We start from the raw sequence: 14518 nt of genomic DNA, 5'->3' as shown, positions 1-14518 counted from the left end.
TTACCTAGTCCTTTACCATAATTACCTCTAAACCCATTACCCCACCCCTCCCCAACCCCACCCCTTCCCAAAAAGAGAAAAGAAACAGGATCCACTTTCCCTAACTCTGTGACACTGGGGGTATACAACCACTAATGGCCACTTCGAGTGAGAAGGCCCATGTTAATCACAGACACTAACACCAATTTGGGGCAAAGCATAAGCCTCATCACCCAATAATTCTCCGTGCATCATCCCGGGTCTGGCGGGCCAGAGGGTATTTTTTCCTCCGTAATCACATTTCTTGTTCCATGGACTGAAGGTTCCAATATACCTTCAAAAAAATTTGTCTTCCTTTTTTTTTGGGGGGGGGGGGGTGGAGGTGGGGTGGGGGAGGTTGTGCATGTGTATGACAGAGAGAGAATTGGTAGAAATACATTTAAAAAACACAAACTATAGGGAGAGAATTCATGTCTCTGATATAAGGACAGAAAGCTAGGGAGATTATTCCAGTTGGGAAGAGAATATCCGTCAAGAAGAGTACTTTTCCAAAGAGCACCTGCATCAAGAACGAGCCGACCCAGTTTCACAGGGTTGGAAACTGCGAAAAGGACGCCTGCTGGCTAGAATACCTACTATTTTCGTTTGAAATGCGACATCCCGCTGCTCGAAGGAACAAATCTCCAAAGGCCTCATACGCTCTGCGGCCACTTGTTTCAGCCACTCGCCTGTTTTGGTACCCTCCCTGTCCAGCGTTGCTACGGAAATTGATATTTTTGCAAGAAGGCACTTATACCCTGGGCAGAAATAAATGCACACCTTTGATAATAAAAAAAGTACTGCAATGACAGGGTATGCAGCAATATAACTCAAAGAAAACAAAAATGAATAGATGTGTCTAATTTTGGAAAGTAAAGGGCAAAAACACATGAACTTAGCTGGCTTCAGTTCCCACTACCCTGGAGGGGGAAAAATATATACCCAGGAGAAGAAGGGATTAATCAGTTGATTCTGGTATAACACACATTTCCCATAGACACCTGACTGAGTATACTTGGGACTAGTCTTCAATGGGTTAAGACGGTACCATGATTTTGCAAAGCAGTGATCACACCTGTCACCTTTTATAGATTTTAAATTCTTGTTTGCTTGGGAGAGTGTGCTCTATTTATATCAGAACAGTTTAAGATAATTCTGAATATAAAATGGGAGACATCAATGTCAAACTCTATCTGCATGATTCTATGAAAGTTTGACATGATCCATGTCTACAAATGTAACAAAAACTAGATTATTTTCTTTAAAGTATGTAGGATATGAATACTGCTTCCCCCTTCAAAATATCTACGCAAATGCAAACAGGCACTTTAAAATGGCCTTTTGTAGTAATAAGACTCAAAACATTCATGAAGGTACTCTCGTTTATACAGCCAAATGTTCAATATTGTGCGCACTTACAGAAATTGATTCTTATTACACCAGATGGCAACATGATCATAACTGTAACCAAGATGGAAAATATGATGGTATGGAAAATATGATGCTCTCAAAAACATGAGTAATGACCGCAGCACATATCAAGGTCGTAACTTGAATGATGATTGGCAGAAATCTGGTAGATACTGGATGCTTCCCCTCGTTTGAGGTACATGCTCAGAATCAATCACAGCTCATACCATATCCCTGCATCACTTTATGCATCGCAGAGCAGGTTCAGAATATCCTCAACAGCATATTACCCCAGAGACATAACATTTCTCCCACACTCATAGCAGAGACCACCTAAAGACCCCAGCCATAATGAGTCGGCAGATGATTACCAATCTATGTTCGCTGGATTCTTTGATCTGCGAATGGGTTTGTAGTTTGGAACTCAAACAAAACACACATTTATTCCATTGGAGATACGAGCAGCTGCCATTGGCCCAGCCTATATTACTCATTTCGGCAACTGATACGGTCCAATAGTATCATGTCACAAGGCATCTCACGGGATTATGTTGTTTTGTTTGGTTTGGTTTCTGTTCAGTTTTGTGCTTGTGTGTTGTTGCGATGTGTGTGTTTGTGTGTGTGTTTGTTGAAGGGCCTGATGAGTTCTATGATACAGTGTGAGAAAGATGATAAGAAGACATTCACATTTCCACACACACACACTAGTAAAAGTGATTGATATTCTGCATCATAATTCCAAAAGGCACACTATAAACAACTACATTAATCCATGGAAATTTCTCTCATTGAGTACACAGGTGAATGGAATACAAAAAGTGTAGCTTTATTACTTGGTCCTCTCCAGCAAGATATCCATGGATCAGATGAGAACATTAGTCAAATTACTTACTGAGAAAATTATGAAATAAAAACTTTTGCTTATTTCACATCTACTCATGACGTATGATATTAGTAACATCATTACGCCAAGTGAAAGATACTCATAAACTAATATTGTTTCAGTTAAAGGACAAGTCCACCTCCATAAACATAAGGATTGAGAGAATGCAGCAATATTAGTAGAACACATCAGTGAAAGTTTGAGGAAAATTGGACAATCCGTTCAAAAGTTACTAATATTTTAAGTATCTGCACAGTCACTGCTGGAAGAGAAGACTACTAGAGTGTATGATGTCACATGCGTACAACTATATAAGGAAAATAAAAAGAGAATTTCACAAAACTTTACTTTTTGAATAAAGTGCACATTTCTTCGACTTGCTACTGATGTATGTTAAGGTAATATTATTTCCCCTGCCTTCTGAAAGAGAGAAGTCGAGTGTTCTTTTGTTGCGCGAGAAAAATGGAAATATGTTGAATTTTCTTTATTCTTTCTTTATATTGTTGTACTCATGTGACATCACAAGCTATAGTAGTCTTTTCATCCAGCCGTGACTGAGCAGAAACTTCAAAAATTCATAACTTCTTAACAGATTATCCGATTTTGCTCGAACTCTCACTGATGTGTTCTACTAATATTGCTGCATTCACTCAACCCACATGTCTATGAAGGTGAACTTGTCCTTTAACAAAATATTTTGTTAGAATATGTATTTCACTCAAAAATTAACTTTAATATAGAGAGTGGCTACTACTGAAATGGCTGCATTTTCAGAGAAATAATTTCACTTATTGATGTGTCAATTCCTGGGATATGGCTTTCTAGGTTAAGACAATTTTTGTGAAGGTTGGTTGGAAATTTCAGTAAAGAAAATATGTATTCAAGTTTGACTGCAGGAGTAGAAGATTTGTTTTTTGTTTTACTCATTTGTGTAGTCGTATTCAATGTATGTTATTTCACAACAAGAAAGAAGACTGCTATTGCAGTTCTTGGATTTTTTTAAAGCAAAATCCAACAACAACAACAACAACAAGTGGAGTACAAAAAGAAATACAAGTCACCCTTGCTTACTCTGTTACAGGAGAAATGATCGCCTGATCTTCCCTGCAATCTGAAGGAAGTAATTAATAGTAGCATTCTTCATCACATCACGCAAATCATCAATCAAAGTCCAATTTATTAACAAGTGGAAACAAAAAAATCAATTCCAACGCCAGATACAAGTGTTCATAATCTAGTAAGTTCTTCCTATGCCAAACCTCTTCAGTCTAGATCCCCCCCCCCCCAAAAAAAAAAGATGTTCAGTGATGCCAAATATTCAATGACACAAACTGATATTTGTTACTTAAAACTTAATCTTCTATTCATGGCCATTACATCACTCATGGATTTAATGGAATGTTCTATTTTCCCCTCTGCTGTACAGGAGTTCAATTCGGCAGTGAAATCCTTCCATCACCTTTGCTGAAACCTGGCTGGCTCTCACACTAATTAACCTGAATGCATCATCCAATCTACCAGCAAAAATGACTGCCAATAAATGTCGCTGAAATAACCCCGGGAACTTTCCAGCCAAATTCTCCCATCGATCAAACCCTGCTCTGCAATGACTTCCGATAAAAGAAAGAGAGAAAGAAAGCCAACGCAACCTAGGAATTGCATTACTGAGCAGAAATTGGAAATGATAGACAGAAGTGCAATATACGGAAGCGCTTACAAAGTGCACAATGCAATATCCGCATGAATGCTCCCGTTGAGCTTGAATGTACACCATATTTTCATGTCCTTTCCCTCTTGCTCACCTCTCTGCACAAATCAGGCAGACGGATGCTCGAAACACTATAGCATTACGGTCAATGGATATCAATAGTATTTTGTTGGAAAGGGGGGGGGGGAGGAAAGTCTATGAATACTAGAGCTGGGAAATACATTGGCGCCATTTCACCAATCGACAAGAAAAGTGGAATGGGATGGGGTGGAAGACTGGCATAGACTTTATATGTGTGAATTGATAGCTTAATAGTATGATGTGAACTTTGGGAGAGGGTGGGGGGGGGGGGGGGGGACTGGATGTTTCATTGAAAAATTGGACCGAAGGTCTGTTAGTTTAAACTGCTGATTGGCAAAGTCATAAATTCATTTTCTGTTTCGTGCAACCTATTACAACAAATCTAAAGGCATCAATCACTTAATGCTAGCACAGTTCAGATGCTGATTCTGCTGATGATTTATGATTTGTGCATAAAACCGCAGAAGCAAATACCATGGTACCTGATCGTGACTCAGAGCCATGATCCTCTTAAGCAATTAATGTGAAGTATGCGTGATCAGAGCTATGAGCCTCTTGTGCAATTAATGTGAGGTATGCGTGATTTGAGCTATGATCCTCTGCTGCAATTAATGTGAGGTACACATGATCTGTACGTTGCCCCTATACAACCATCTATCTCTTTAGCTGTCACCATTCATCAAGGACTGCCTTTTATTACTTCACAAATAATCCAACATTACTAGCCTGTATGTGCACTTTCATTGGTATTGCTTAGGATAGACCAACTAAACCACTTGCATTATTATCTCCACTAACACACAATTAGCAACTGTGCTGCTTCACTTTGTAGAAAATGCCAGAGCCAAAGATGTTAGATTCTAGAAAACCAGCTCAGTCATGTGTTTGAAATAACTAGTGTTCAAACTTGGTTTTTATGAATGCATATTAACATTAACCAACTCCAGAAAAAAGAAAAGAAAAGAAAAGACAGATCAAAGATATTGAGAGTGAGATAGAAAGACAAAACAAAAAAAGAGACGGAAAGTGAAATCATACAGGGTGAGGGAGTAGGAGAGAGAGAGCTTAAAGGGATATAAATAACAAAGTAAGACAAAGTGGTCTAAATAAAAGGTTGGTATCACCTTTTGTTAGGACCTCTTTGTTTTTGGATATCTCAGCCATTCAAAACCATTTTTCATCAAATAGATTTTAAGTTCCTCTTAAAAGTGCATGCTGTTTAATATCTCATCTCATTATCTCGCAACAAAAAGTTTGAAAACTGAAACCCCATCTCAAACCAACACGATACCATCCCTTTAACAAGAGAAAGGAGAGGGGACAGGATACGGAAAGCAAGACACAACTGCTTTTGTCTCTTTCCCCCATTTCTTGCTGAGGCAGAAAAAAAACAGATATCAGTAGCACTTTTGTTGGAACCAGACAGTGGCCATCCACGTGGCAAGAATGTCATGCCCCTCATGGCAAGGCGTAGCGAGATAGTTGCGGCAGCTGGGCGCCAGCACGCTTCAGGAGACTTCTGCCGGATACCAAGAAGTCACTGGATACGGGGCATCGTCCCTTATGCTGGGGGAAAAGTTTTGAGAGAGTTTTGTGTGTGGGGGTGTGGGAAGGGGTGAGGGGTATGGGGAAGAGCAACAAGCATGTTGTAACCCTACCGTCTAGAGGTGCTTATGCCTGGATGATGTTGTCTGTTTTACACAAACTCTGAACACCAGAACTTCTGTGGCTGGACAGCTGCAGAAGTTAGAGTGCCAATGGTACAACATCTCTCCTACATGACGTCTGCAGTATGACTCTGAAAAGATCCTCAGAGACAAGGAGGAGTAGGGAGAAGATGAGGAGCAGGAGGAGATGGGGTAGAAAATAGGAAGAGGAGGAGGAGGAATAAGAGGAAAAGATGAGTAAGGTGATGATGATGATGATGTGTAAGAAGAGTAGGAGGAGGGAGAATATTAGATTGATCATGAGAAGTGGTTGCACATCACATGATGCTTGATGCACGTTATTAAAGATCTAGAGGAAGAGTAGCTGGAGTGAGAGGAGGAAGAGGAAGAGGAAGAGGAAGGGGAAAATGAGTAAGATGATGATGATGATGATGACGACGACAATGATGATGATGATGATGATGATGATGATAATGATGCTGGGTAACAAGAGTAGGAAGAAGAAGAATGTTAGATTGATCATAAGGAGTGGCTGCACATCACATGATGCTTAATGAACAAAGTCATTAAAAGGTCTCGAGGAGGAGTAGCCAGAGTGAGAGGAGGAGGAGCAAGGGAAAATGAGTAAGATGATGATGATGATGATATTGATGATGATGATGATGATGATGATGATGATGATGATATTGATGATGATGATGATGATGATGATGATGATGATGATGATGATGATGATGCTGATGATGATGATGGGTTAGAAGAGTAGAAGGAAGAATGTTAGATTGATCATATGGAGTGGTTGTGCATCACATGATGCTTGATGCACCAAGTCATTAAAAGGTCTCGAGGAGGAGTAGCTGGAGTGAGAGGAGGAGGAGGAGGAGGAGGAGGAAGATGAAGAGAAAACAAAACAAAAAACAGGAAGAAGAGGAAAAGGAGGAAAAGGATGAGCAGGACAGAAGGTGGATACGAAGAGGCTGTATGTTAATTGTCAGTAGGTGTACTACCAAGTGATTAAAAGTCTAGAGGAAGAGGAGGGAGGAATAGGGGTTACAGGAGGATGACTGGAAGAGGCTGTGTATCACATGATGCTTGGTGCAACAAGTCTTTAAAGGTCCGGAAAGAGAGGAGGAGAAGGAAGAGGTGGAGGATGAAGTGTGACAGGATGACAGGGAGAGGTTGGTATTACACAATGCCTACTACAACCAGTTATTGAAGATCTAGTAGACCTGGATGTGATGGACACCACCCCTTCTGCCTCTCAGCTCTAATTCCTGTAAACTTAATCCACCTGCATCACTCCATTATCCTCCACAAGTTTACTGGTTGTATACCATGTTATCTGTCTCTGTCTTCACTCAGATGTACCTCGCAGAGCCAGCTCCTGCTTTACTCTTTGAGGACAGACTGATTTTGCTGCATTTCTCATAGACACTTGCCTGAGTGTACTCGGGACTTGTTCTAAAAAGGTTGAAGTAAAACACCACACCATGACAATATTAAATTACTTGGAAAGAGTTATCTCTGAAAACACACAGGAGTAACAGGGTAGAAATTTCACTAAAAACTGGAAACAAAATCAGAAAGTAATAAAATATGAAGTTTGAATTCTTTAAGGAGATGAAGCACAGATGTCATGGCCTAATAACTTTCCCTTTCCCTACTTATAATGAAATTATACGTAGCAGGATTCTGGTCAAGACACATAGCCTTTGCCACCATATCCCCATACAAAGTCACTATATGCCAACTTCTTAGAGTTTTGCAATGAACTCAAGCAAAGGCTATAATTGATTTGTTTGATTTGTTTGTTTGTTGTTAGTTCAGAAGAAGAATTCAAATCAGATTTGTGCACAAAAATAATCACTGCCAAATCACTGCCAAACTAATCACTGCCAAACTATAATGAAAAAAGTTACCCCCCCCCAAAAAAAAAAGAAAAAAAAAAAAGAAAGATAGGCTGATGGTTCCACGTACATATAGGAATTGGCCAGATTCCTTCCTCTGACAACAGTTTACCTACACATTGTCATCAGTAAGCAAAAGTTCATAAATGAAGACAAAATATGGAAATGTCAATCTCTGTGGAGGGCACCACGTTCCGTGGTGTAAGCTTGGGATTTAGAGAGGGACAAACAATATGACTAGCCTGTCAGATGAAGCAGAGATCTCTTAATCTCTCAGGAATGGGGGGTGGGGAGAGGGGACAGCATGAACTTCTGGGCTATGAGATTAACAGCCAAAACAGATCAACATATTAAAGGGGGAGGAGGGGAAATAACAGTTGACAGGGGCGGTAATATTTTGACAGCTCTCGTCTCGCGGCGGAAGAGTCTTATTACACCAAGTCAACATATCTAACGAGCATACGGCAAACTTGATGGATGCAATTTTCTCCCCTGCACATTATTGTCATCCTTTCACTTTCAATCAAAAGTTTGAGTGGTCTGAGTGCGGTTCGAGGAATTGAAAAACTCAAGCAATAGATCTAATGAAGGGATGTCAACATTGGGCATGACAACAAGGAAGATTTTGACTTGGATGAAAAACAAACAAACTGCCTTTTAAAACGGAAATGATGTAAATCAAATAACTAGGATTACAATACCAACAAATGAAAAGGATAATGCCTTATCAACCTACTGCTTATAAACAAAGAGAAGAAACAGATATCAAGTCTACAAGGAATCACTATTATACCGGCGGCAACAAGTAAGGATATTGACACCCAAGGTTGGTCACCAGTACAGCTTTCATCCATAAGAATTGTTTTATGCAATAGAGATAAAGATATTACAAAGCTGCATTTATCATCACATGATCCCTGACTTTATAGACTGAGCAGATGCCTCCATATGATGATGATGATGAACTCAAGGCCATAGAATGCAACCTCTTTTGAACTCCGGTCTCCATTTCTTGCAAGCCCCCCACCCCCTTCCCACTTGTCTGTCCGGCGTCAAGGGGGCGTACGAAAAATCCTGCGATGTTTGCTGCCACCAGACAAGTCTGGCTGTTGCGTGTTCAGATGAGAACCAAGATGGATTAAAAGACTCAGCGATGAGAGCATAGCTTCAGAAATATCGTGGCCACCCCTCACAAATGCAATGTAGAGTCTGGAATCTGGAAAGGGAGTGGGTGTGTACTAACTAAATGCAACAGTATCAGTATTAGACAGGAAAAAAAGATGTATGAATCTTCATTTCATGATAATATTAGATTTAGAAGTACAAGGTATAGAAAAGGGTCTGTCAACCAAGTTTCAATCACGAGAGTTCCACAACATATAATTTCATTCTAACTTGCAAATAATATTCTGCTATCAATGTCCCATTCTCATGTAATTTGGTAAAAAACTGTGATATATTGCCAAGGAGAGATCCATATACCTCTTCATATTGTCAAGAGAATCAACCTTGATGTCTGCTAAATTAAACAAGCGTATCGGAGATCGGCAAACAACAGCACTGTCGAAAGAACTCAAAAAGGGACGCTGGAATGCCAACACTACTTCTCACACCCTTACTCCAGGCAATGCTGAAACAATGTGTGTGGTTTAGCCTTCAGAGTGTTTTCAGTCTGGTAAAATAACTCGTTTATGAACGTGTTTACACAGATGATTCCTAACAAGCGAGCAATCTTTGGTAGTCTAAAAAGAAAACCTGAATTTCTCAAATCTAGTTTTAGCCAATCATGGAATTGTTTTCCATCAAATCTTTTCTTTGAACCAGAGTACCTGCAATCTCGAGAGTTTGACTTTTACAACATATATGAAGAAGACCGCACTTAGCTTGATCTTCATTTGTTTTTACCACCAAACTACACACCCAATTTTAATTCCATTTCAAAGATGCGAATATCAACTTCTGTTGCCCGTTTGGAAATTTATTTCATTTCAAGTTTTATACAAACATACACAAAACATTAAAACACAACACCCAGACCATGCATCATGAATATAATTTTGACATACATAGCATAAAAACATGTGTTAAAAAATCTAACATCAAACCAAAAATCTGACATTTCATAAACTCTGAATTGAATATTCCACTTCTCAAAACACAATCTAACATAATAATAAATTAAAAGAATTTAGCAAACTCTAAAATAATTTGAAAAATTAATTCTAACATATTACATGAATATAGAACATGTGAGAGTGGTACCATCAAAAATTACAAAACGGCTAAATAGCCATTGAATGTACGGCACGTATATGCTCCCTTATGCGTGCATGCTGTGAGATGTTCATTTGACTATCAAGTCAGTATAGTTTGCAGCAACACTGTTCTACTCCTTCCTTCTAAAAATTGGGGTTGACAAAGAAGATTCATTTACGTGTAAGAACACACCCTAGCACAGTTAAGACACTTTTCTCAGGAATGTCATAATGAAAGACGAAAACTGCACAATTTGAATGCAGAAAATGATTCTTGCCCAACTGAATGCTAGCTGATAAATCAAAAGGTTATCATAATTCCCTGGAAGGCTGAAAGAGCAGCGACGGCAGAGTTTAAACTTGTACCAATTTTGACGCAAATAGCATGCACGATTCACTGTGGAGGCAAACAGCTCATCAAGACAATAGAATAAAATAATTGTCAGAACATCCAAGTGGTTAATAACCCGAGAAAATTGGCATTTACTCGCATATATATCTCACAATTACGCATGGAAATCAGGCAGATTTCTTTTCGTGGCGTCATCATCTTCCACAGGCACGTAGCCGACCAGTAATGTGATAAATGTTTACCTGAATATTCAATTCAACCTGCAACATTTGATCAGCCGTTGCCCGCGGCAACTGCTGCTGCTTGATCATGTTGGCTGCGTCGTCCGCGCACAAATGTTTGGAAGCTGCACTACAAACTGTTTTCATTCGTTCTTCTCCCCTCCCCCCCCCCTTCTCTCTCTCTCTCTCTCTCTCTCTCTCTCCCTGGAATTACAACATTTTCATGAACATCTAAAGATGTATGCTAAGAATATTCTGAAGATGATATTGTCACAAGGGGGTATGTGGTTGTCATGGGTGTTGCATGTTGCATTGCAAACAACAAGACTGGTACATTGTGAGTTGCAGGGATTCCTCTTCCTCTATCTTCTGCCTACATATCATTTACAACACAGTTGTTCCATTATTTCACACTTGCATGTTAAGTGTCATCAGACCAGCCTTAGTAACAAAGATTCATTTTAAGATCCAAAAACTGGACTCCTACGAACATTGTCAACATAGGTTATTCAACAGAATCCAATTGATCACTTTATGCCTTTAACTGCTCTAAAAGGTGCCCTGTCTCTTTGGGGGAACATGTTACAAAGGTTGACTTCCATAAATTCAGAGTCCAGACAAGATCAATTCTGGAAGAATGTATGCAAACTCGACAGTTTGACTGCTAAAATATGACAGAGAAAGGGAAGTGTAGCATGACTTGTTATTCACTTCCACTTTGGGTACCAATTTCTATTTTGCTTCCTAAACCCATTGAGGTCATGCTGATTTTGCTATTACACATATTTCCCATACACCTTCCCAAGTACATTCAGGATCAGTCTTCAATGGATAATCAATCTGTGACGTGAGGCAGCTCATTGCAGATTCTGCACACTCCCTACCACTAAGAAACAGGTTTAGAAACAGATTTTCAGAAACATGAATCATAAATGGGCTTGTCTGCAAGTGTGAAACTCCCCTCCCTGCCTAGTTTTCATTCATCCTTGCCCTCTCTTTGTGCGTTCACCCTGAGGGTCTTTTTGGCAAGACCCGCATGTTTACCTGAAGATGCAATCCGTTCCATCAGCTTTACCCGCTCTGCTTTCCAATCAATTTTTCATTCCTGTCTACGGGTGGAAACTCTGGTAAAATCCTAAAGGCATTACCTACTCTCCCTTCAAATCCCAACCGCAACAACCCCCACTCCTATCCCCAAAGGAAGACTCAAACAAAGCAAGGATAATCACCAGCAAAGTCCATCTAGCCCAAATGCACAAACTTATTGCATTACACAAGAGCTTGACCTGCAAACTGAATCACCTAGAAAGAAAAAAATTTGCACCAGTGAGATACAGTTGATTCCATTTCAGGTCCTGCTTCTTTCTGGTAGGTTGAGCAATAAAAAAAAAAAAACCAAACAGATACCTACATCTCATCTCCTTTCTGTCATCTTCCTTAAACTCCCCCCTTGACCATTCTCTCTCTCTTCATCTATATACTCCTACACATTACATCATCTTTGCCATCCACTTTCACATACTCTTCTAACCTATTGAAGACGAGTCCCAAGTATACTCAGGCAAGTGTCAGAGGGAAATGCCTGTACTTAGCAAAATCAGCCCATCCTCAATGGGTTAATTTGTTTTTCTTACCTCCTCTGTGATTCACTTTCTCTTTCACCATATCCATCTTTCTTTCTCTCTTTCTCTTCATGCCTTCATTCTTCAAGTAAACATATCTCATTTATTTCACTCTTTTCTCCCATTTTGTCTCCTAAACAGCACAACATACAAACTAGCAGTAACAAACAATGACAAATAGAGATTTTTGGTTACATGATCTCATGTCATGACAAGTGCTGACATTCTTGAGACATGGCTGGTCTTCATCCACTATGTAACTCTAGATCTCAGGTGTATCGAGATCTGGGAGGGATGGGCGGGCAACCAGAAAACATGATGCCTCCGATCTAGCACCCTTCGGCATTACAAATGTATGCGTGGGAAACGCTGGCACATGGATAATGGCAGATTGTTTCTGACAGTCCAGTGCTTACCAGTGAGAATGATCACCTATGTGGGTGAGAATCCATTCATTACTTGACAGCAATCCAGAAAGATACATCTACAACAATAAAAATCGAGGAGAGCCTTGCTTTGTTTGATTTCCTTTTTCATCTCAACGAAAAGTGAGGCATATGCACGGCATGTTACCATCTACTCAAGATGGCAAAACGCTGTAAACAAAGACAACTGGAATTCTATTCACAAAATATATTAATAATCTAGAGTAGGGGGAAAAAATATACAGTAATGAAAACTCAGTGACAAAATACACCTCATCTCAAAGTATTTTCTGAATTGTTTCTGTTGGGCATATACATGGCATGGTACTATCTACTCAAGATGGTAAAATGCTGTGAACACACACAAATGGAATTCTATTTACATAATATATCCATTTACTAGAGTAGGGGAAAAGAGCACAGGAACAAGAACTTGGTAACCAAATACACCTTATCTCATAGTATTTAGAGAATTACTTCTATCTTCAGCAGCATGCTAAGTTTTTTGAAACTTACAGATAGGAAAGGTAACTGCTCAGTGATTCCTTCCCCATAATCCAAGAGAATTGCACAGGATAACAAAGAGAACACGAACATTCAGGGTCAGGAATGAAAAAAAAAAGGTGGAAATTAAGCACATGGATGGGGAAAACCCGATTAGAGCAGCAGTACTTTCAAAAGACAGCACACTACCTACCAGAGAACAGAAAAAAAAATACCCATCTTCACCAGAATGTTTACGATCAATTATGGTTAATGGATGACTGGAAAGGAGCAGGGTCACAATGCTGAGCTACTATATCTGTGTCAAGTGGTGCTGTTAAGTGATATGTTCATATTTTTCAGCCCTGTCGCTTCTGCATTGACATCATCTTGCAGAAAAATTGAGGGGCAGTCCCAGTAAGCTTGCAACGCATGCAAGAGTATGCATTATCTGCTCAAAGGAGCTTATAACAGGTGATATAAAATACTAACTAATCTGGAAGAACTTCCAATAGATCAAAGACTAATCATCACAAACTGAAGAATCAGCTTCCCTCCATCAATTTCCTCTAGATTTTTGATTAAGCTGGTCTGCATAGTAGAAAAAAAAAAGGTTATTGTTGCCAGATTGTTACTGGTTTTGTTTTATTTTTCTTATCCATGGTAAATGATGACTTTCTCTATCTTCAGTGGTAAAAAAAAAGCTGAAAAATCAGGAATAAACTTACTAGTTTTGTGGTCCTCCATGGCATCATGAAAAATTACAACTGCCAATGATAACGAAAGGGTTACTGAATCAAGCCAAGTTTCCTGAAAAGTCACACTCAGCAAATAGGCTATCGGGGATAGATTTTCGCCATTCTGATAGTATACTGAAAACAAGATGGCAATATCATTGCAAAATGTCAATCAGTCACACATTTTCATCTCAATGGCCGTGTCATGCAAGATTACTTTTCATCATCGATGAGCCATTGAAGCGGCCCTGCCTCGATATCTCAAGTGGTTTGATCCTACTGTTTCAGCTGCCATGCGCACTCGAGGCATGAAAAAAATGTCAGTAACATGCGTCCATTGCGCAACCCAACACTCTCCAAAACACTCTTACGTCCCTGAGCAAGCTATTTGAGGGTCTGTACAGTTTGGGGTAATGTTCTCGAGAGCTGTTCTTTCATGCGAGCCACAGACCCATTCCCATCCTCACTTTTCTTTTCTGTTGGGGGTCGGGACATTTTTAAAATCAGTTAGATGTATTCATATTTTGTAGCAGAACTGATTATAGTTGTGTAGATTTGGCTAACTTTTTATCCATTGCCTACAAAAACCACATGAGACAAGTCCAGAGGCTTTGGGGAATTACAACAGCTCAAAGTGAAAATGAAAAAATCAGAGAACAGTTATGGTATGATACCAACTTAATTTCCTTTTTCCCCTAGTTACAATATCAACATGATTATGTGGCAACAAAGGCAGCATAACATGTGAA

The 14518-nt window shown here is 39.5% G+C and overlaps 1 protein-coding gene across 1 annotated transcript in view; it reads right to left on the bottom strand.

Annotated features, from left to right (window-relative positions):
- Window positions 1–10592, bottom strand: part of LOC140240649 (gamma-aminobutyric acid type B receptor subunit 1-like) — a 137531-nt gene extending 126939 nt beyond the window's left edge. Inside the window, exon 1 of the mRNA XM_072320402.1 lies at window positions 10524–10592. Within this exon, the coding sequence (XP_072176503.1) occupies window positions 10524–10592 (69 nt within the window). The remainder of the gene's footprint in view (window positions 1–10523) is intronic.
- Between the last annotated feature and the right edge of the window lie 3926 nt (window positions 10593–14518).

This window comes from Diadema setosum, chromosome 17 (assembly GCF_964275005.1).
Source record: "Diadema setosum chromosome 17, eeDiaSeto1, whole genome shotgun sequence".
NCBI lineage: Eukaryota > Metazoa > Echinodermata > Echinoidea > Diadematoida > Diadematidae > Diadema > Diadema setosum.
The sequence above is the reverse complement of the archived record's forward strand: the minus strand, read 5'-3'. Positions and strand labels throughout refer to the sequence as shown.